The sequence below is a fragment of the Carcharhinus amblyrhynchos genome, chromosome 16 (genome assembly GCF_965287045.1).
Source record: "Carcharhinus amblyrhynchos chromosome 16, sCarAmb.v2.hapA, whole genome shotgun sequence".
In the NCBI taxonomy this organism is placed as follows: Eukaryota; Metazoa; Chordata; class Chondrichthyes; order Carcharhiniformes; family Carcharhinidae; genus Carcharhinus; species Carcharhinus amblyrhynchos.
Window position 1 is genome coordinate 2,237,302 of NC_137339.1, and position 23,782 is coordinate 2,261,083.

The window sequence follows — 23,782 nt, forward strand, 5'->3', positions numbered from 1 at the left end:
GTTCCTTTCAGCCCTCCTAATTCCATGTTTAAAATTCTTCCTACTTTCATTGTACTCCACAAGGGCTTTGTCAGTTTTTAGATGCCTGGACATATCATATGCTTCCTTTTTCCTTTTGACTAAGCTTACAATTTCCCTTGTCATCCATGGTTCCCGAATCCTGCCATTTCTGTCCTGTATTTTTGTGGGAACACACTTGTCCTGCACTTCAATCAACTGGTCTTTAACAGCTTCCCACATGCCAGATCTGGATTTGCCTTTAAATAGCCGCTCCCAGTTCCTGTCTAATTTGGATGTAATTGGCCCTCGCCCAATTAAGCACCATCGCCCGAGGGTCATTCCTGTCCTTATCCATCACCACCTGAAATCTTATGGAATTATGGTCGAATGCTCCCCCACTGAAACATCGACTAAAGAATAATGAAGTTGAACAATAATGTTAAATAGCACTGCGCGCACCCAAATAAATTACTTTTAAGATCCTTCTCTTCAAATCCTCCATTTCTTTACTGTATCATACCCTAACAGTCACCCCCAGCTACACAGCATTGCTTGGATTCCTGACTCTTTCACCCATTCTCTGATTCCCACTCACTTTGTTACATTACAACCCCCGTTTTCAGTGAACAGTTGAGATGGGTGGCAAACTGCCAAGTCACCCCGGGAGATATTTTGATTTGATTTATTATTGTCACATGTATTAACATACAGTGAAAAGTATTGTTTCTTGCACACTATGCAGGCAAGCATACCGTTCATGGAGAAGGAAAGGAGAGAGTACAGAATGTAGTGTTACAGTTATAGCTAGGGTGTAGAGAAAGATCAACTTAATGCAAGGTAGGTCCATTCAAAAGTCTGACAGCAGCAGGGAAGAAGCTGTTCTTGAGTCGGTTGGTACGGGACCTCAGACTTCTCCATCTTTTCCCGATGGAAGAAGGTGGAAGAGAGAATGTCCGGGGTGTGTGGGGTCTTAATTATGATGGCTGCTTTACCAACGCAGCAGGAAGTGTAGACAGAGTCAATGGATGGGAGGCTGGTTTGCGTGATGGATTGGGCTACATTCACAGCCTTTTGTATTCTATTCACCCCAACACTGACTCCTACCTGAAATCAGTGGGAATGGTATCACCGGAGCCGGAGTTCTGGGGAGAGGGTTTGGGGTTGTGAGGGTGTCAGGTTGTCACTAGGGTCCATAGAAATGACTCCCACTCTCCCAGAATCCGTTCGATTTCTAACAAAAACCTTTTCAGGCATATTCCCTGCCCAACACCACCGCCCCCACCCCGCTTGGTCCTTTCTCTAGAAAATCACATCTCAGCACCCAGGAGACCCTGCTGTGGTGGTCAGTGGCCTATTTGTGAAGATATTTCAGTCTGGTTCAACGCAGCAGGTGGGATTTTACAGCCTCGCTCGAGCAAGACTGAAACATCTCACCCAAGGACAATGGACATTTCCATTGGCTGCCCCTCGCTGCTCCGATTCCGTGGTGTGTGAGGCAGTCGAATTCCGGATGGAATGTTTGATATCATTCCATTTGGGAGGTCTCAACATGATTTGTTCACGTTACTTTTCTGACCTGCTTGGGTGAAATTGAACAATTGTTGTGCCTTTTTGGGTTTTTCCAAAGTGGGAAAGTGTTGCTGGTTGAATAAGAAATGGATCTCAGTCTCCACGCACTTTCTCATCATATGTTTGGATTCTTTAGGCCAGAATTTTGTGGAGTTAAGAAACTCTGTGGATTTTTATAAATGGCAAACAGACCCGGGTGTGGAAGTTCTGCCCCCATTTCTGATGAATCCCATTGTTGCAGCAGAGGGTGGGGGTTGGGTGGGGCATGACCCATACAGGAAGGAAACACAATATCAGCACAGCCATTTAAACTTAGTACTGAGTACACTCAAACCCTCATTTTGACTGCTTTAAAGGCTTTAACCCACAGTGCACAAGTCACAGCTTTATGCAATAAATATAAACATTGTTGATAGTAAGATAAAGTTTATTGATGTATTGTGATCAGATGCTTTTTTAAATCTCCTGTTCTTTAAACATGAAAAACAGCCTGCAGCTGTCAATAAGAATTTTTTTTAGAAAAGCCATCTGCTGGACTGTTTTGACGGATGAGCTTGATGGTGTAGGTTAGAAGATAAAACATCATATTTTATGTAGTTTCAGTAGAGATCTGTATTGAGATTACTCAAGAGCTAGTATTATGTCATTGTGAATGCTTGGCTGAGTTCCAATTATCTCAGAAGGCAATTCTAAGATTGCATTTTGACTGATGATTTAAAGAGACTATTAAAGGATTATCTAGCTTTGTTATGGGGTCAGCAGAGAAAGTGGTTATTAGTCATTTGGTGGTACAGAACTTGATGTTGTATACATGGATTTTAATAAGGTAAAGATAATGTTCCCCATGATAGGCTCAGGAGGAAAGTAATGAGGTGTGGGATAGAAGGAAATTTGGCTGATTGGATAAGTAACTGGCTGTCTCATAGAAGACAGAGGGTGGTGGTGGATGGAAAATTTTCAGACTGGAGAGTTATCAGCGGTGTACCACAGGGATCAGTGCTGGGTCCTTTGCTTTTTGTGATTTTTATCAATGACTTGGAGGAGAGGGCTGAAGGGTGGATTAGTAAATTTGCTGATGACACCAAGATTGGTGGAGTAGTGGATGAGATGGAGGGCTATTGTAGGCTGCACAGAGACATTGATAGGATGCAGAGCTGGGCCAAAAAGTGGCAGATGGAGTTTAACCCTGATAAGCGTGAGGTGATTCATTTTGGTAAGACAAATTTGAATGCAGATTACAGGGTCAACGGCAGGGTTCTGAGGAATGTGGAGGAACAGAGAGATCTTGGGGTTCATATCCACAGATCTCTGAAGGTTGCCACTCAAGTGGATAGAGCTGTGAAGAAGGCCTGTAGTGTGTTAGCATTTATTCAGATCCAGTGTAAAATAGAATGAGGCAGTCCCAGAACCTGGGAGAAATCGACTGTTTCTCAATGAGGAACCCACTCTGGTAAACTGCTGAGTGTCCAGAATATCATCAGCACGCTTTCCAGTGAGACGGTGGAGCGATTAGAGAGAAACAGGCACCAACTGACAATAGTTACAGAGAGAGAGAGAGGCACCAACTGTCTTCCTGCCTTTTATCACCAGGCCCAGCACAGAGTGAAGCAGGATTCAAATCAACCTCGTGTACTAATCTTAGAGAACTTGGGGATTCCGCAAAAAATGCAATCAGTATTAAACACAGAGCCCTAATTATAGGTAATTATTCAGGCAGGAGATGTAACACACACAGCACGTGCACAGTCCTACAGACTGAGTTACAGGGTCAGTCACGATCTTATTGAATGGTGGATCAGTCCTGAGGGGCTGTGTGGCCCACTCGTGCTCACATTTCTCACGATCTTGGGGAATGAGAGATACAGGCAGCACGCGCGCAGGCCTGTATGTGAAATACAGTAGAAGTTAACGGTGTAATCAGTAATTACTCCTCACTCTCCCCTGTCACTGGAGTCTAATTACATGTTGCGGACTCTGCAATAAGTCATTCCATTGCGTGTGTAATCAAACTCATTTCTGAAACAGGTAAAGCCGGGTGACATATATTTTTGTGGTAGTTCCCAAAGTTCACTTTCAGTAACTGGCTGGCACCCCCTCCCCATCTCTGCACCCCGAACGAGAATGCTGCTGGTTTTTAAGGTTTAGGGAAATGATATTAAAGAAAGCAATCTCCTGGAGACCAGCGACAGTCCAGAGCAGCAGAAAGAGAAGGGAAGCTGGGTGAACTGATTTCCACACATATTCCATCACCGTAACAGCCTCACTCAGCCTTGAATCCATTTATTTCAGCCCAGTCCTCAGGGTAATGTACCTTTTCTCATTTCCAGCTCCTCTTTATTGTAAGTGAAGCATCAGTACAATAAATCATTTACCAATACAGAGAGAGGAGCGCGCAGCCTGCAAGTCCTGGAAATTTAGGTTAAGTGCTAATATTCTCCATTTTATTGCTTTGTTGGTTAGGGTCTGCTTATAAAAGCCAACATTAATTTTTTTTCTTGTTGCCACGGGCAACAGCTGAGGCCAGTGATCATTCAGATTAGGAAAATGGATGTCTTGTCTTTCCACCTTACACACACACAATACAAATAATACAATAAAAGGCATCTCATTATTTATTACACAGCATCCTTAACAGAGAAAAGCAACCCAAGTGTCAGAGGTGTTTCCAAGCAAAATTGGACAGTGAGGAAGTATTAGGAGGATTATCTGAAAGCTTGGTCAAAGAGGAGAGAGAGGGAGAGGCGGAGGGTTGTAGGGAGGGAATTCCAAAGCTGGAGGTCCAGTCTCCGATCGTGGCACAGGGAACCGAGGGTGGAGAATGCAGAGATCTCAGAGAGTTGTAGGGCTGGAGTAGGTTGCAGAGGGGCAAAGCCCATAGGCTATTTCAACCCGAGGGTGAGAATTTTAGATTGAAGGTGGATCTACAGCCAGTGTAAGCCAATGAGGACAGAGGGGTGATGGGTGAAAGGACTTGGCATGAGTTGGCACAGTTCTGAATGAGTGTTTAATCAGGAGAGTATAGGAATAGTGAAATCTGGAAGATACAAAGAGCAGAATGAGAGTTTCAGTGACGGCCGAGACAGGGGAATTGTTTCATGGGATGTGGATGTCACTGTCTGGTACAGCACTTATTGTACATCCCTGAGGACATTTACCAGTCGACCACATTGCTGTGGCTCTGCAGTCCCTTGTAGGCCAGACCGGGTAAGGACGGCAGATTTCCTTCCCTAAAGGACATTAGTGAACCAGATGGTTTTGTCCAACAATCGACAATGGTTTCATGGTCATCATCAAACTTCTAATTTTCCAGATTTTTATTGAATTCATATTTCACCAGCTGCTGTGCTGGGATTTAAACCCAAGTCTCCAGAACATTACTGTCGATCTCTGGATTTCTAGTCCAGTGACGATATCACTACACAACAGCCTTCCCTGGCAGATGTACAGAGGAAGACGTAGGTGGTGTTGATGATGGCACAGTGCTAGTACAAATATAAAAGATTGAAATAGTCATAGAGGTTTACAATATGGAAATAGACCCTTCGGCCCAACTTATCCATGCGGCACAGTTTTTACCATTAAGCTAGTCCCAATTTCCCACATTTAGCCCATATCCCTCCAAACCAATCTTACCCATGTAACTGTCTAAATGGTTTTTAAAAGACAAAATTGTACCCACCTCTATTACTACCTCTGGCAGCTTGTTCCAGACACTCACCACCCTCTGTATGAAAAAAATTGCCCCCAGACCCTTTTGTATCTCTCCCCTCTCACTTTAAATCTGTGCCGTCTAGTTTTAGACTCCCCTACCTTTGGGAAATGACGTTGAGTATCTAGCTGATCTGTACCCCTCAATATTTTATAGACCTCTATAAGCCTTCTATGCTCCAGAGAAAAAAGTCCCAGTCTATCCAGCCTCTCCCTATAACTCAAATCATCAAGTCTTGGTAGTATCCTAGCAAATCTTTTCTGCACTCTTTATAATTTAATAATATCCTTTCTATAATAGGATGACCAGAACTATACACAATATTCCACTGTGGCCTGACCAATGTCTTGTACAACTTCAACAAGACGTCCCAACTCCTGTATTCAATGTTCTGACCGATGAAACCAAGCATGCCGAATGCCTTCTTCACCACTCTGTCCACCTGGGACTCCACTTTCAAGGAGTTATGAATCTGTACCCTAGATTTTTTTCTTCCATAACTCTCCCCAACACTCCACCATTAACTGAGTAAGTCCTACCTGGTTCGATTGACAAAAATGCATCACCTCGCATTTATCTAAATTAAATTCCATCTGCCATTCATCAGCCCACTGGCCCAATTGATCAAGATCCCATTACAATCCTAGATAACCTTCACTGTCCACTATGCCACCAATCTTGGTGTCATCTGCAAACTTACTAACCATGCCCCCTATATTCTCATCCAAATCATTAATATAAATGATAAATAACAGTGGGCCCAGCACTGATCCCTGAGGCACACTGCTGGTCACAGGCCTCCAGTTTGAAAAACGAACTCTCTACAACCCCCGGCTTCTAGCATCAAGCCAATTTTGTATCCAATTGGCTACCTCATCCTGGATCCCATGAGATTTAACCTTATGCAACAACCTACCATGCGGTACCTTGTCAAAGGCCTTGTTAAAGTCCATGTAGACAACATCAACTGCACTGCCCTCATCTACCTTGTTGGTTACCCCTTCAAAAAACTCAATCAAATTCGTGAGACATGATTTTCCACTCACAAAGCCATGCTGACTGTCCATGATCAGTCCTTGCATCTCTGAATACCTGTAGATCCTGTCTCTCAAAATACCTTCCAACAATTTACCCAACACAGGTGTGAGGCTCACTGCCCTGTAGTTCCCAGGCTTTTCCCTGCAGCCCTTTTTAAACAAAGGCACAACATTTGCCCCCTTCAATCTTCAGGGACCTAACTTGTGGCTGTTGATGATTCAAAGAGCTCTGCAATTTCTTCCCTAGCCTCCCACAACATCCTGGGATCCATTTTATCAGGTCCCAGGGGTTTATCTACCCTTGATGCACTTTAAGACTTTCAGAACCTCCTCTTTTGTAATATGTACACTTTTTATTTCCCCAATTTTCCTAACACCCATACCTTTCTCAACAGTAAATACTGATGAGAAATATTCATTTAGGATCTCACCCATCTCTTGTGGCTCTGCATGTAGATGACCTTGTTGATCCTTAAGAGGCCCTATTCTCTCCCTAATTTACCCTTTTGCCGTTTATGTATTTGTGGAAGCTCTTTGGATTCTCCTTTGCCTTATCTATCAAAGCAATCTCGTGTCCCTTCTTTGCCCTCTTGACTTCACTCTTAACTCTGCTCTGAAAACCTCTATATTCTTCAAGGGATCCACTTGATCCCAGCTGCCTATGCATGTCTTATGCCCCCTTCTTCTTCTTGATAGGGACCTTAATATCCCAAGTCATCCAGGGTTCCCTCCAACTATCAACCTTGCCCTTCACTGTAAAAGGAATGTGCTTATCCTGAACCTTGGTTAACACACTTTTGAAAGTCTCCCATTTACCAGGCATCCCTTTGCCTGCCAACAGACTCCCCCAGTGATCTTTTGAAAGTTCCTGCCTGATACCATCAAAATTGGCCTTGCCCCAATTTAGAATATTAACTTTTGGGACAGACCTATCATTCTCTTTAGCTATCTTAAAACTAATAGAATTATGGTCACTGACCCCAAAGTGATCCCTCACTAACACTTCTATCACCTGCCCTTCCTTATTTCCCAAAAGAAGGTCAAGTTTTGCCCCCTGTCTAATCGGATCATCCACATACTGAATGAGAAATTCCTCCTGAATACACTCAACAAATTTCCCTCCAAGTCTCCTATTGTTACCACCCTATTTTTCTTGGAGCTATCTGTAATCTCCTTACGTATTTGCTCCTCAATTTCCCACTGACTATTTGGGGACCTAAAATAGAACCCTATCAAAGTGATTTCCCCCTTTTTATTCCTTTGTTCTACCCGTATAGACTCAGTGGCCGAACTCACAGTTATATCCCGTCTCATCATGTTCTCCCTGATCAAAAATGCAGCTCCCCCCTCTTACCTCCTGTTCTATCTTTCCTATAGCATCTGTACCCTGGAACATTGAGCTGCCACGTTTCAGTAATAACTCTAATATCCCAGTCCCATCCATGCCTTGAGTCCATCTGCCTTGATTGTTTGAATATTCAGGGCATTGGAAGATTCTTATCCCAGCTCCATCAATATCACTAGCAACACAGGACATGGCATTACTCTGCTGCCTGAAGGATCTCCTGATGTACCAGAAAGCTCCCAAATTCAACACTTAGGTCCACAGCTTAAGTCACCATAGTCCCAGATAACCATAGACTGCTTTCCCCTTTGAAGGGAGAGAACTGACAGGTGGTGATTTAACCTGAGGATCGCCACACCTCCGGCAAGGGGCAAGGTTGAGAAGGCAGAATCTTCATGAATGGCCTCAGCTGCTGCGGGAATTGAACCTGCACTGTTGGTGTTGCTCTGCATCACAAACCAGCCATCTAACCAACTGAGCTAAACAACCTAGGGACGCTATGATAGCTCAAGTGTCCTAGGGCATGTGTAGACATCAAGTGAGGACAGGATTGGACTCCAGTCAGATGTCCTGAAGATTAAATGAGATGTTGATGATCATTGCCTTTGATGAGATATGGAAATTGGTCAAAAGGGTTTAAGCACCAGAGAATTCTGAAACATTGTGGGAAGCTATTTATCCCATTACGCCTGTTAGCTCTTTTTTTTCCTACATTCTGAAGGGCTCATTGGCCTGCAATTCCCTTTTATTCCTGCATTTTTCCATGTGTTAAATATTGCTCCAGTTCCCTCTTTCCAGTGGTCACCGGATTGATACTTCAAGGATTCATTTAACAATCGGCCCTTGTGAGCAGCGTGTTGTCCGAGGTGAAAGAGCAAATCCTCCAATCCCAGCTCCGGGCTGTGCAGACTCGGGACACCCTGAGTGTTTGTGTTGCAGGCTCCCAAAACATTTTTAAGAAGCATTTGCAATTAGCCTTCATTATACAATTTGCATATTCATGAGACATCACTCCTAATTATTGGAGACTGGTCTCTTTTTGCCAGATGATTAATTAAACTACTGTAGCCAAAGTGATTACAATACGGTATTAAAACCCTCTAAGGAGTTGCGGCAGAGTTATTTTAAAAATCTGTAATAAGATATAATATATGTCTTAATATATAATTCATACAAAAGAGTGCTAATAATTTCATACATCCTCACATTGCCCGAGTTCCAGTTCTTTGCTCCATCAAGCTCTTATTCAACTAATTTAAACATCTCATTTTTTGTTTGATATAGAATGTGAGTATTGCTGAAAAAGATACATGCTGTTGAAGCTTTTCATCTTGCATTCATCAGGACAAACCAAGAATACCAAATTTCAAAGGAAGCAACAATTTGTTCTACACAAGAAAAGGGGTGCTGATTGGTTGGCAAGTCGACATTGGTTGAGATGTTGTCATGGAGAACGCACCAGGAAACTATTGTCCCCCACGCTTTTTGTCTTAATCCAAAAAAAGATTTGACATCCTGTCTCTTTTTTCAGCAATGTTTAAGTTTTATTTTGTAATATTACCTGTCCATTTGGAAGACCACCCCAATGCTTGGCCTCCCATTTCAGAGATGGGGACATGTCCTTTTCCTTCAGTTGAGCTCCTTACTGAAACTCAGTGACATGAAGTTACTGAGACCAGGATTCCTAAGGGGGAGGGGTGTTGGGTGGGGTTTGGTATTAGATCAAAGTATGCTACATCTTACACATGCACATACAGGCCATTCAGCCCAGCTGATCCATTCTAGAGTTTCTGCTATAGATAATCCTCTTCCCACTTTGCCTCATCTCACCCAATTACTATGGGCGGGATTTCCTGGCCACACTCGCCCCAAAACCAGGAAGTCCTGCCCGAGGTCAATGGACCTTTGCACTCCCACTCTCCCCTTCCCCGGCTTGCTATGATTCCCGTGGCAGGCAGGACAGGAAAATTGCCCCATTTATCTTCTTAATCCTTTCTCCCTATGTGTTTACCCAGCTTCTCCTTAAATATATCAATACCTCAACTACTCCGCATGGGAACAAGTTCCATATTCTCACCACTCTTTGGGTAAAGAAGTTTCTCCTGAATTCTCTGTTGAATTTAAGAACATAAGAAATAGGAGCAGGAGTCGGCCATCTAGCCCTTCGAGCCTGCCCCGCCATTCAATAAGATCATGGCTGATCTGAAGTGGATCAGTTCCACTTTCCCGCTTTCTCCCGCTAACCCTTAATTCCTTTGTCTATCAGAAACCTATCTACCCGTGACTTAAATATATTTAGCGAGGTAGCCTCCACCACTTCAACGGGCAGAGAATTCCAGAAATTCACCCCTCTTTGAGTGAAGAAGTTCCTCCTCAACTCTGATCTAAACTGCACCCCCCCCCGCCTTATCTTGAGGCTGTGCCCTCTAGTCCTGCTGTCCTTTGTAAGCAGGAAGAATCTCTCTACCTCTACCTTATCCATCCCCTTCACTATCTTATACGTCTCTATAAGATCCCCCCATTTATTGATGATTATCTTATATTGATGGACCCCACATGGAAACACCTTTTCTACATTTACCCAATCAAGTGTATTTATGATTTTTAAAATCTCTACCAAGTCATCAAATTATTTTCTAGAGAAAAGAGCCCAGCCTGTTAAACTTATCTTTCCTGATCATTGTGAAGTCTCAGTTCTGATACAATTCTTGTGAATCTATGTTGGATTCTCTCCAGTGTTTCTATATATTTTTTATTATATGGGAACCAGAAATGCGCACAGTACTCCTTGTTACCCAATCATACACAAGGATTGGTGAAACGATAATGTGGGTTCTTTATTTGAAGACTATAAACACTAATGTTCACTAAGAGGCTAAATAAAGTACATCTGATCTCTATCCTGCTGCTTGCCAACTGCCTATAAATCCTGGGACTAATAAATATACCCCATGGAAGCACATCATATCACAAGGCTCCTGGTGTGGTCTAAGCTAATATCCAGCACTAGTTTAACATCCGTTCCTTTATCTATTCACTGTCATTTCTGCTGGGACTCAGGGAAGAGCTTTCATTTTTTTCCTTTATTCTTTCATGAGATGGAATTCACGAGGTGGAGGTCCACCTCGTGTCAAACGAGGGGCATGCACACGGTGGGTCGTGCGTGGGCTGCTCTTGGAGGTTCCGGGAGTGGCCTAGTACTTCGTGTCGGTGTGTGTGCTTGATCCTGGACCGGTAGACAGGCGCCGCAACAGCTCGGTGACTAGCGCTGCTAGCTGTGCAGATACATGGATTTGGGCCTGTGTCTGTGGGAGTCTGCACATTCTCCCTGTGGTTGCGTGGGTTTCCTCCGGGTGCTCCGGTTTCCTCCCACACCCCAAAGATGTGCTCTTAGGCTGATTGGTTTTACCAAATTGACACTATTCTCCCCTGAATCTGGCTAAGTCAGGGGTTCCATTCGTAGACATGCAGGGTAGAATAGGTGTAGGGTGATGCGGCGGCACAGGCTCGTTGGGCCGAAGGGCCTGTTTCCCGTGCTGGGTTGTTCTTTGTTCTTTGTTCTTTGTATGAGATGAGGGCACCGCTGGCAAGGTCAGCATTTATTGTCCATCCCTGAGATGAGTGTCTCATTTGGCCACTTCAGAGGGCATTAAGAGTCAATCATTGTGGCTCTGGATCACATGTAGGCCAGACTGGGTGAGAACAGAAGATTTCCATCCCTAAAGAACATTAGTGAATCAGACGGCTTTTCCTGACAATAAATGATAGTTCTGTGATCACTATGGTGATCTTATTGAAACATATAAGATGCTGTGGGGATTTGGTAGAGCGGATACCACGAGGCTGCTTCGAATTATGGAGAGACTAGAACTGGGACAAAGTTTAAAAACAAGAGATTTCCCTTTTAAGGCAGAAATGAGGAGAATGGGTGATTAGTGGAATTCTCTTCCACAGCGAGCAGTGGGGGCTGGGTCATTGAATAAAATTCCAGCACAGGAACAGGCCCTTCGGCCCTCCAAGCCTGCACCGACCATGCTGCCCGACTGAACTAAAACCCCCTACCCTTCTGAGGACCATATCCCTCTATTCCCATCTCATTCATGTATTTGTTAAGACACCCCTTAAAAGTCACTACCGTATCCGCTTCCACTATCTCCCCTGGCAACGAGCTCCAGACACCCACCACCCTGTGTAAAAAGTCTGCCTTCTACATCTCCTTTGAAACTTGCCCCTCGCACCTTAAACCTGTGCCCCCTAGTAATTGACTCTTCCACCCTGGGAAAAAGCTTCCGACTATCCACTCTGTCCGTCCCTCTCATAATCTTGTAGACTGTATCAGGTCTCCCCTCAACCTCTGCCGCTCCAGTGAGAACAAACCAAGTTTCTCCAACCTCTCCTCATAGCTAATGCCCTCCATACCAGGCAACATCCTGGTAAATATTTTTTGTATTCTCTCCAAAGCTTCCACATCCTTCTGGTAGTGTGATCAGAATTGAACACTATATTCCAAGTGTGGCCTCAACATGACTTGCCAATTTTTAAACTCAATACCCCAGCCTATGAAGGCAAGTATGCCGTATACCTTCTCCACCTGCATTGCCACTTTCAGTGACGTGTGTATCTGTATACCCAGATCCCTCTGCCTATCAATACTCCTAAGGGTTCTGCCATTTACTGTATATTTCCTATCCGTATTAGACCTTCCAAAATGCATTACCCCACATTTGTCTTTATTAAACTCCACCTGCCATCTCTCCACCCAAGTCTCCAACTGATCTATATCCTGCTGTATCCTCTGATGGTCCTCATCACTATCTGCAAATCCACCAACTTTTGTATCATCCGCAAACTTACTAATCAATCCAGTTACATTTCCCTCTGTATCATTTATATGTATTACAAACAGCAAAGGTCCCAGCACTGATCCCTGAGGAACTCCACTTGTCACAGCCCTCCATTCAGAAACACACCCTTCCACTGCTACCCTCTGTCTTCTTTAGTCAAGGCTGAGATAGATTTTGATAGACAAGGGAGTCAAAGGTTATGAGGAGTAGACAGGAAAGTGAAGTTAAGATTACAACCAGATCACATTGAATGACAGACAGAGACTCAAAGGGCCAAATGGCCCACTCCTGCTCCGAAAGCCAAGCTCCTTTAATTGAGACTAGATTTCTTTTCCAGATTATTAATGGAATTTAAATTCCATCAGCTGCTATGGTGGGATTTGAACCCTCACCCCCAGAGTGTTTGCGTGGGCCTCTAGATTACTAATCCAGTATTCTGACTACTATGGCATCATCATCCCCATTGACTGAACTATTCCTTCACAAAACAAGAACAATAAGATTGATTGACAAACTTCAGCATAGAGCACTGCCCCCCACCCCAGCCCCCTCCCCATCATACAGGGGGCAGGAGGTCTGAGTGAGAACACAGACTATGTGCTAGAGGCTGAGCCTCTCGTTCTTCACTCCATCACTTCTTCCTTTCCCACAGCCTGGCTTCCCGTCTCTGATCTTTTTATAACTTATAAACAAATACGTTCAGAAAGTGATTTTTAATGTCCCAATCAATGATTTTAATTCCAGGGTTTTGTTCAGGAGTTGAATCTTTAATTGGTGGAGATGTATAATCTCAGCCTGATGGACGATTAAATGTACTGCTCATGTTGGAGTTCCTCGAATCACCAATTTGGAATGTAGGGTTAATGATTCTTTTCAGATCAAGCCCTTGGAATTTCACATCAAACAGGGCGCTAGAATAATGCACAGAAGGATTCGAACCCTCAGTGCAATCTTTGTGCCAGTTCCATCTTGACTATGTTGCTTAAGAATTAGTCTACAACAACATTGCCATCTGATGGTGGATGGTCAACACTGCACGTCGCAGTGTCCAGCTGGTGTGACAGAGAAAAACATTCATAGAAAACTGCTGCTTGCTAAAGGCTGGTGGTGGCATTGTTTCAGTTTGTTTTGGATAGAAAAACCTTCCAGTTTATGGGAAGTAACCATTTCTGTTGTTGGGTCAATTCTGTGGCCATTGTTCCTGTAGCCAGGGAACAAAACGGAGATTGGAAAGGTGTCCTTTGATGTTTGAAAATGAACGTGTAAAACACAAAAAACAGTGGAAGATGGGGCAGGAAAGACACTTTCAGGAATTAAGATCCTTATGTCTATTCCAGTGTCCAGTTAAACTGTGCATGGGAGTGCCATTGGTCCAAATCAGAGCAAATCAGTCGCTGTAAAGGGTGGTGAATCTCTGGAATTCTCTGCCCGTTGAAGTGGTGGAGGCTGCCTCGCTAAATATTTTTAAGAAGCGGGTTGATGGGTTTTTGATAAGAGAGGGGATTAAGGGTTATGGGGAGAGGGCGGGAAAGTGGAACTGAGCCACGACAGATCAGCCATGATCTTATTGAATGGCGGGGCAGGCTCGAAGGGCCAGATGGCCTACTCCTGCTCCTATTTCTTATGTTCTTATGTTCTTATTCCCTGTCAGCTCATTTTTCCCTGCTACTATCGAACGGTTTTGCTCTGAGGACAGTCTCTAATACCCCAGACTGCTTCATTTTCATTGCCTCTAATCACTCTCTACTTCCTTATTTGGAAACTCATTCAACAAAATCAAGAATTAACTGGCCTCAGAGAATGTGCCAGAGGGACTCCCCCCACTGTGATATCTGGGGACAACCCCCTTCCACCACCGATTACCCGCAGTTACAACCAGCCAAGCCTGAGACAACCGGCTAAAACAATGTTCACATTTTTGCTGTAATTTGGTTTCTTTAAATGCTGTGAAAAAAATCACTAAATATCTTCCAACACTAATGAAAATGTGAATCAGAGAGCGAGATCATTGCCTGTGAGGAGCAGCGGGCCAGAGCTGTAGGTCGGACGAATATTTCTCTTCTCTGTCCATGGGATCCGGGCACTGCTGGTTAGACCAGCATTTATTGCCCATCCCTAATTGCCCTTGTGAAGATGGTGGTGAGCTGCAGTCTGTGTAGTGTAGGTACACCCACAGTGCAGTTAGGGAGGGAATTCCAGGATTTTGACCAGTGACAGTGAAGGAACAGCGATATATTTCCAAGTCAGGGTGGTGAGTGACTTGGAGGGGAACTTCCAGCTGGCAGTGTTCCCAAATTCCGCAGTTTCAATCAAATATATCTGATCATTATTTACACAAACCCTGGGAGATTGAATGGATGAGTTGTGAATGTAAGAAATTGGCCAATCGGCTCCTAGAGCCTGCTCCCCCATTTCATAAAAATCATTGGTAATTTTCGACCTCACAACCCGATCCATATATCCCTACTTCCTGTAGTGACCAACCCGGATTGTTCCTGAAGAAACTATCCGGCAAAATCTGGCTTTTCCACCGAAGCAGCACTGCTTCCTTTGGAGATTGAAGACAATTGTCAAACAACCCTGCTATCGGACTCTGCTGCTCTACTCCTGCATCTTGCTGTCATCTCCTGATCATTAGTAGGGGAGGTGATGGTCGTGTTGTATTATCACTGGACTATTAATCCAGGGACTCAGCTAATGTTCTGGGGACCTGGGTTCGAATCCCACTATGGCAGTAGAATGGCCACGTGCAACAAAGAAATTAGAGGGAATATTGCCAACAAGGCAACGTTTATTATCACCCCTGGTTGCCGTGACAAATTGGTAGCTTTAGGCCTTCTTGTTAAGCTGCTGGTAGTGATTCAGACTGGGGCAGAATAGGGGTCATATAAAAGCTGCACCAGGCAAGGACGGCACATTCCTTTTTCTAGAGGGGAGGCGTTAGCCTAGTGGTATTATCACTGGACTATTAATCCAGAAACTCAGCCAATGTTCTGAGGACCTGGATTCGAATCCCACCACAGCTGATGGTGGAATTTGAATTCAATAATACAGACATGTCTGGAATTTAGAATCTACTGATGACCATGAAACCATTGCCAATTGTTAGAAAAATCCATCTGGGTCACTAATGTCCTTTAGGGAGGGAAATCTGCCATCCTTACCTGGTCTGGCCTACATGTGACTCCAGAGCCACAGCAATGTGGTTGACTCTCAGCTGCACTCGGGCGACTAGGGATGGGCAATAAATACTGGCCAGCCAGTGACGCCCATGTCCCATGAATGAATAAAAAAATTAGTGGCAATTTCAATATCTACAGGGATGGTGCTGATGGGTTGTGACAAGGAATGTTCATGGACATCAGGAATAGTGCAGGAAGGTGGAGGTGACTTGATGATAAGTAAATTTTATTACGTAAGCCCAAGTAACATAGACCCAAAACAAGGTTACATCAGTCTCATCTGCTTTGAGTTGTGAATTCAGGAAGATGGGTTAATTCAGGAAGATGGGTTAATCACCTAATCAGAGGACAGGTATTATCAGCCTCGGGAACTGAGCGAGCCCAGGCTCTGGAGGGGAATATAACGTCAGAAAACTACAGTCAGTGAAGAGAGGGTAAGACATGTTCAGCTTGCTAACTGGGAAAGAGGAGAACATAAGAACATAAGAACATAAGAAATAGGAGCAGGAGTAGGCCATCTAGCCCCTCGAGCCTGCCCCGCCATTCAATAAGATCATGGCTGATCTGTCGTGGCTCAGTTCCACTTTCCCGCCCTCTCCCCATAACCCTTAATCCCTTCTCTTATCAAAAACCCATCAACCCGCTTCTTAAAAATATTTAGCGAGGCAGCCTCCACCACTTCAACGGGCAGAGAATTCCAGAGATTCACCACCCTTTGAGTGAAGAAGTTCCTCCTCAACTCCGTTCTAAACCGCCTCCCCTTTATCTTGAGGCTGTGCCCCCTAGTCCTACTGTCTTTTTTGAGCGGGAAGAGTCTCTCCACCTCTATCCTATCCATCCCATTCATCATCTTATACGTCTCAATGAGATCTCCCCTCATTCTTCTAAACTCTAACGAGTACAAGCCTAGTTTATTCAGCCTCTCCTCATAGCTCAATCCCCTCAACTCCGGTATCAGCCTAGTAAACCTCCTCTGCACTCCCTCCAGGGCCAAAATATCCTTGCGCAGGTGCGGCGCCCAAAACTGCACACAGTACTCCAGCTGCGGTCTCACCAATGCCCTATACAGCTGCAGCAAGACCTCCCTACTTTTATATTCAATACTTTGAGGTGCCGTCCACACAGTTTACAAGGTTAAGGAGGGAGTTGGTGAAATTAATCCAGGAGATTGTTTACCCATGGAAAAGGCCTCAACACCAGCACCACACCGGGCAAAAGGTGGAGGATGTGAAAACTGCCTTTATATGTAAGGTTATCGAGCAAGGTCAGTGAAGCAGACAATGAAAATCTGTCAACAACTTATATTTATATAATGGCTTTAAAATATCTGAAGGAGCTCCTTAGGGACATTAGAAAGTAAAACCTGTCACATCAGGCAATGTTAGAATAAATGAACAAATGCTTGGTCAATGCAGTGGATTTTAGGGAGTGTCTGAAAGGAGGAAAGAAAGGAATAGTGAAGGAATTCCCGAGTACTGGACCTCAGCAGCTGAAGGCATGGACACCACCAGCAATGGAATTGTTACAATAAAGGATGATCAAGAGGACAAAATGAGGTGGGGGCGGAAATCTCAGAGGGTTACAAAGCTGCTGTCAACATATTCAGTGCGAGAAAGGAAATAAAGAAATGATGAACAGACCGAGAGCTGTGGTTAGATCTCTGAAAAGTGAAATATTCAGTTTGTTTAATGTTTCCAAACTTTTAAAAAAAATCAAAAATTACCAGTTTATTATTTACGACTGGGTGAGTGAAGTGGGTTTCAGATTCAATTCCTGTTCCTGTGAGATGTTAATTCAATGTTTTTCTCTTGAGGATCTCCCAATTGCAGGCAGGTGGGCCAGAATCCTACTGCCGTTCAACCCAGTGGGATTTCCCCATCCTGCCGCTGCGAATGGAGATTTGACCGGCTGCCAAATTCTCCAAATTTGCTGCAGCAGGAGCATGGGTGTGAACGGCCGGTAAGATTGCTCCTGTTGATTGATAATATGATGACAAAGTGATCCCGCCTGGAGACTTATTCAAACCCTCTGCCACTGCAGTCTAAAAGCTCAAGGTTTTATCTTAGTTTTAACATCCTCAGACCCAAAGTGGAATTGTGACCCCTCACCTTTCACCTACCTACTCACACAACCAATCATCATTTGGAGGATCAGTATAGCAGGGAGTTTCTTTAACTGAGATTATTTTTACTGGAAAATGTTACAGAAATTAGTTCCTCGCCCATGCAACTAATGTGCTGTTAAAAATTCGTCTTTCTCCACCAGATGCATGGGATGGGTCATCCAGAGGCTCCTCAGTACGATGCAGGACCTCAACACCCATTGGTCAGTCGCTCAGGAATAATGGCGCCTAGTCACATGCCTGTCATTAGCCATTCACAACTGAATGCTCAGGTCAGCCTGAATGTGGGTAGAAGTGTTCTGACTCACGGCTCTCCCTCGCCCCCCGGAAGCAAGTCGGCCACCCCCTCGCCCTCAAGCTCAGCACATGAAGAGGAGGCTGATCACCTGTCCAAGGTACAATTGAATGTTTCCTTCTACCTGCCTCGCATGAGTTCCTTTGTTCCAAAACCACTGGGGATAACTGTCCAGCAAAGAGCTGAACATCACAGTGTTGAGTATGTGCCCAGAAAGGGGCAAAAGTGCTCAGCAATCTGCTTCAGTCATCTGTGAGTCTTCTATAAACATTGAAAATGTAGAATGTAAATCTCTTAATGATAATTCAGCTTTGAAGATACTTTAACTATTCCAAATACAGTAGGGATGTCATTCCTTGACTAGGACAGGTGAGACTAAAATCATATAGCAGATTGACCAGTATCTAAAAGAAAAAAGATCTTTACTTTTTAGTGTGAATTTTATAATCAGTAAATGCCACAAGTTAATACCGTGGATTGGAACAGTTTCCATTTGGTAGCGAGCACTCCCAGACTAGCTTTTCCAAGACAAAAACAGAAAGTGCTGGAAAATCTCAACAGATTTGACGGTCTCTATGAAGTTAGTTCTGTTCTCCTCCCAGAAACCTGCTGAGATTTTCCAGCACTTTCTGTTTTTGTTTCAGATTCCAGCATCCGCAGTATTTTGTTTTTAGCTTTTTGGAGACTTTGATTCAGCACGAGGGTCTCAGCTAGCAGGTGGGAGCTGAGACGGGGGGGGTTTATCTGCTGCTGGGTTAGTCACTCCCACCTGGCGTTGGACCTTCCAGTGAAAGTGATCCCAGTCCCGCCTCTCAATGTTGCTCCGGTCCGAATGGATACTTGGACTAATGGCTCCGACACATTCCTGGCAGGAATTTTCTATGGATGGGATTTCTGACAAGAGAGTTGATACGGGAAGGGGTGCAGTGAAGGGGAGAGGGAATGGGGAAGGGAGAGGGAAGTTAGTTTCTTTCTGTTGAAAGGATTGTGCCTCCTTCGTCCCAGTAATTCACTAATTGCTATTCCTCAGAGAGAATCTTATAATCTAGAAAAATAATTCCCACAAATGGCGAATCAAATTACTCTCAGTAATATTTGGTCAATGTCCCTTTCGTTTTTGCGAGCATATTTGTCTTTCCAAAGTATTAGAAAGTGTAAAAGAATTTCCATAGGCCACTGCTCCCACACCCCACCGGAATATCAATATCTTAACCTGAAGATTTCAATCTCCCTTTCCCTATTTTGGGATTCTCTTTCTCCTGTACAAAGCAGGCTCTGTGTAACTCCGTGTTTTAACAAAGCTGTTCCAGTTGTCAGTTTTCCTGAATCCCAGATTCTTGCCGAGCTTTCTTGTGTGTTGTCAGGCTGATGGTGTAATTTTCCACAGCAGTCAGCCTGTCTCCTGAGTGAGGTTACCAGGATAGCACTGAAGTTACAACAACTTGCATTTATATAGCATCTTTGAGAATCATAAAATCACGCAAGGTGATTCACAGAAGCCTTACCGGACAAAACCTGAGACTGAGCCACATAAGGAGATATTAAGATGGGATTTTGTCGTAGAGTTCAATCTTAAGGTGCATGTATAATGAGGAGGGAGAGGTGGAGAGGTTTAGAGAGAGCTTTCCAGAGACTAGGACCTATGCAGCTGAAGGCACCTCACCAACTGGACTCTGCCCATTCAAATTAGGAACTGTTCCGAGACTACCCAAAGATACAGGTGCATGTTTTGGATGTCATCATTTTTGAACATTTTGCACTTCTGTTCCAGGATCCCTTCCAAACTTTAACATCCATCTGCTCTCACTCTCTCTTTCTCTTTCTCCCTCTCACTCTCTCTTTCTCATGCTTTCTTTCTCCCTCTCTCAGTCTCCTCTCTTTCTCGCTCTCTCTCTCTCTGTCTCTTTCTCGCTCTCTCTTTCTCCCTCTCTCTATCTCCTCTCTTTCTCGCTCAGTCTTTCTCGCTTTCTCTTTCTCAGATCCTCACCTGTTCTGTCTTTTATTTTAAGCATTTGTTTTCGATAGTTTGTATTTATTTTTGTTTTACTCTGATAAAAAGCTTTGTCCCTTGTCTCCTTCAATATTTCTCCCGACAGGGAACATCTTTTATCTCAACGCAGCACCACGTTTTATATTTCCTTAGCTTTTTAGTCAGGTGAGTGACTGACCAGACAGTTGTGAAACAGTTTGTAAGTAAAATACACAGAGCAGCTGTGAAACTGTCCCAGTGATCTTACTGGTGAGAATTTAAAAGAACTGCTTAAAAAAAGCAAATTGTTTCATTCTTCCCAGCTTGTTAATACTGCCCAAAGATATCGATGTATAGTTTGGGTGTGATCATTGGCAGGGGTGGATATTTTTCACAGAAATTACATGACAGAAGCAGCCATTTGGCCATCTAGTCTAAAGTAGTGTCTAACCTCCCCACGAGCCCCTTCCCACCCACTTCCTCATCTCACCTTATCAACTTGTCCTTCTATTTATCCACCTCATTTTAAATCCACCTGTTCATCTCAGCCACTCCCTGTAGTAGTGAGCTCCGCATTCTCTGGGGAAAACAGCTTTCCCTGAAATCCTGATGAGATTTATTGTGACTCAGGGATCTGTTTTGGGGCCACTGCTGTTTGTAATTTTCATAAATGATCTGGATGAGGGTATAGTTGGGTGGATTAGCAAATTTGCTGATGACACCAAAGTCGGAGGTGTGATAGATAGTGAGGAAGGGTGTCTTAGTTTACAGGGGGACTTGGACAAGTTGCAGAGCTGGGCCGAGAGGTGGCGGATGGAGTTTAATGTGGAAAAGTGTGAGGTAATTCACTTTGGCAGGAATAACAGATGTGTGGAGTATAGGGCTAACGGTAGGACTCTGAATAGTGTGGATGAACAGAGGGATCTAGGTGTATGTGTACATAGATCCCTGAAAGTTGGGAATCAAGTAGATAGGGTTGTTAGGAAGGCATACGGTGTCTTGGCGTTTATTGGTAGGGGGATTGAATTTAGGAGCCGCAGCGTCATGTTGCAACTGTACAAAACTCTGGTGCGTCCACACTTGGAGTATTGTGTGCAGTTCTGGTCCCCACATTATAGGAAGGATGTGGAGGCTTTGGAGAGGGTGCAGAGGAGGTTTACCAGGATGTTGCCTGGTATGGAGGGGAGGTCCTATGAGGAGAGACTGAGGGATTTGAGGTTGTTTTCGTTAGAAAGAAGGCGGCTAAGAGGGGACCTTATTGAAACATATAAGATGATTAGAGGTTTAGATAGGGTGGATAGTGATAGCCTTTTTCCTCAGATGGAGAAAGCTAGCACGAGGGGGCATGGCTTTAAATTAAGGGGTGGTAGTTATAGGACGGATGTCAGGGGTAGGTTCTTTACCCAGAGGGTGGTGAGGGATTGGAATGCCCTGCCTGCTGCAGTTGTAAATGCGCCTAGTTTGGGGGCGTTTAAGAGATCCGTGGATAGGTTTATGGATGGAAAGGGATTGGTTTAGGTTAGCGGGTCATTGTTTTTTAACTGGTCGGTGCAACATTGTGGGCCGAAGGGCCTGTTCTGCGCTGTAATGTTCTATGTTCTATGTTCTATCTTAATGTGATGGCTCTCATTCTCATCTACAAGTATCTTCTATACATGTGACTTATCAAAACTCTTCCATAATCTCACAAACCTCGATTTGGTCACCTCACAGTATTCTCCGATCGGAAGGAAGATCTCCAGCCTGATAGGTCTAGCCTGGATTTAACTAAATCTGTTTTGTACCATTTCCTCTGGGCAGAACTCTCTGGCCACTCACACCAGCGGGATTCTCCCATCCTGCTGCAGGGATTTGGCTAGGTGCCAAATTCTCCGGCCTCGCTGCAGAGGGAGCGTGCGTGCAAACGGCTGGTAAGATCACACCCAATGGCTTCCAACTTCCCAATATCCAACTGGAGGAAATTTCTGCTGATCCAATGCCAGCTGTCAGAGGAGCAGTCTGAGAGTTTAGCAAGTGGGGAGAGGAAAGGAAGGAGTGGAGAGGAAGGAGAGGAGAGGAAGGAGAGGAGAGGAAGGAGAGGAGAGGATGGAGAGGAGAGGATGGAGAGGAGAGGAAGGAGCAGTGCTGACCAGCTGGGGGGTGTCAGCATATGTGTGAAAAGGAGCTTTATTCCTGGATGGTGTCGCTGGAAGGCAGAATGTGGATGAGAAATGGGGAGGGCAAGGACAGATCTTTGGAGGAAACCAGAGGACAGTGAAGAGAAGCCATTGCAGATGATTGTCTCACAGTCAATGGTTAAAACAGAATGCAGCAGCTGGGTGCCATGGGGAGGCAGTGGAGAGGGTGTGGGAGGAAGACGGGGTGGTGACTGTGTCAAAGGTTACACACAGCTCGAGAAGGACAAGGAGAGAAAGGTCTCTCTTGTCACAGACACACAGCGTGTCATTTCTGTTATGGCAATGGGGTAGAAATCTGATTCTGACATGCGGTTTCTGAAAAGCTGGGAAGGGTTTTGGAGGTGACAGCATATTCCAGATCTATGGAGAGGGAAGGGAGGTTGGAGATGGGATGGTAGTTTGCGAGATTGGTGGGGTCAAGGCTTGATTTGTTTTGAGGTGCTGATACCAGGTTTATAGGAGGAAGGGGCATCACTTGAAGAGGGAATCATTAATATTGATGGACACAAGGGGAAGTTGAGGATCAGCAATTTAGTGGGAATAGGATCAGAAAACAGGAAGTGGGTCCCATAGTCAAGGTAAATCAGAGAAGACATGAGGTGTGATGTGCCTCAGGGGTCAGTGCTGGGACCATAACCTTTCACAATATACATTAACAATTTGGAGGAAGGAACTGAAGGCACTGTTGCTAAGTTTAGATGATACAAAGATATGTAGAGGGACAGGTAGTATTGAGGAAGCGGGGGGGCTGCGGAAGGACTTGGACAGGTTGGGAGAGTGGGCAAAGAAGTGGCAGATGGAATACAATGTGGAAAAGTGTGAGGTTATACACTTTGGAAGGAGGAATGGAGACAGAGAGTATTTTCTAAATGGGGAAATGCTCAGGAAATCAGACACTCAAAGGGATTTGGGAGTCCTTGTTCAAGACTTTCTTCAGGTCAATGTGCAGGTTCAGTTGGCAGTTAGGAAGGCAAATACAATGTTAACCTTCATGTCAAGAGGGCTAGAATACAAGAGCAGGGATGTATTTCTGAGGCTGGATAAGGCTCTGATCAGACCCTATTTGGAGAATTGTGAGCAGTTTTGGACTCTGTATCTCAGGAAGGATGTGCTGGCCTTCAAAAAGGTCCAGAGGAGGTTCACAAGAATGATCTTTGGAATGAAGAGCTTGTCACATAGGAACAGTTGCAAAGTCTGGTCTGTACTCATTGGAGTTTAGAAGGATGAGGGAGGATCTTATTGACACCTACAGGATACTGTGAGGCCTGGATAGAGTGGACGTGGAGAGGATGTTTCCACTAGCAGGAAAAATTAGAACCAGAGGCACAACCTCAGACTAAAGGTACGATCGTTTAGAACAGAGATGCCAGAGAGTGGTGAATCTGTGGAACTCTTTGCCACAGAAGACTGTGGAGGCTGGGTCATTGAGTGTCTTTAAGACAGAGATAAATAGGTTCTTGATTAATAAGGGGATCAGGGGTTATGGGGAAAAGGCAGGAGAATGGGGATGAGAAAAATATCAGCCATGATTGA

General features: G+C 44.4%; 1 protein-coding gene across 4 annotated transcripts in view; it reads left to right on the forward strand.

Annotated features, from left to right (window-relative positions):
* The window catches only part of tox2 (TOX high mobility group box family member 2), a 177,452-nt gene that overhangs the window by 127,614 nt on the left and 26,056 nt on the right, over nucleotides 1-23,782 (forward strand). For 3 of the 4 annotated variants that reach the window (XM_080204577.1, XM_080204579.1, XM_080204578.1), the window contains exon 4: nucleotides 17,952-18,203. The exons of the other annotated variant lie outside the window; for it this stretch is intronic. In XM_080204577.1, the coding sequence (XP_080060703.1) occupies nucleotides 17,952-18,203 (252 nt within the window). The remainder of the gene's footprint in view (nucleotides 1-17,951; nucleotides 18,204-23,782) is intronic. 4 annotated transcript variants of the gene reach the window in all.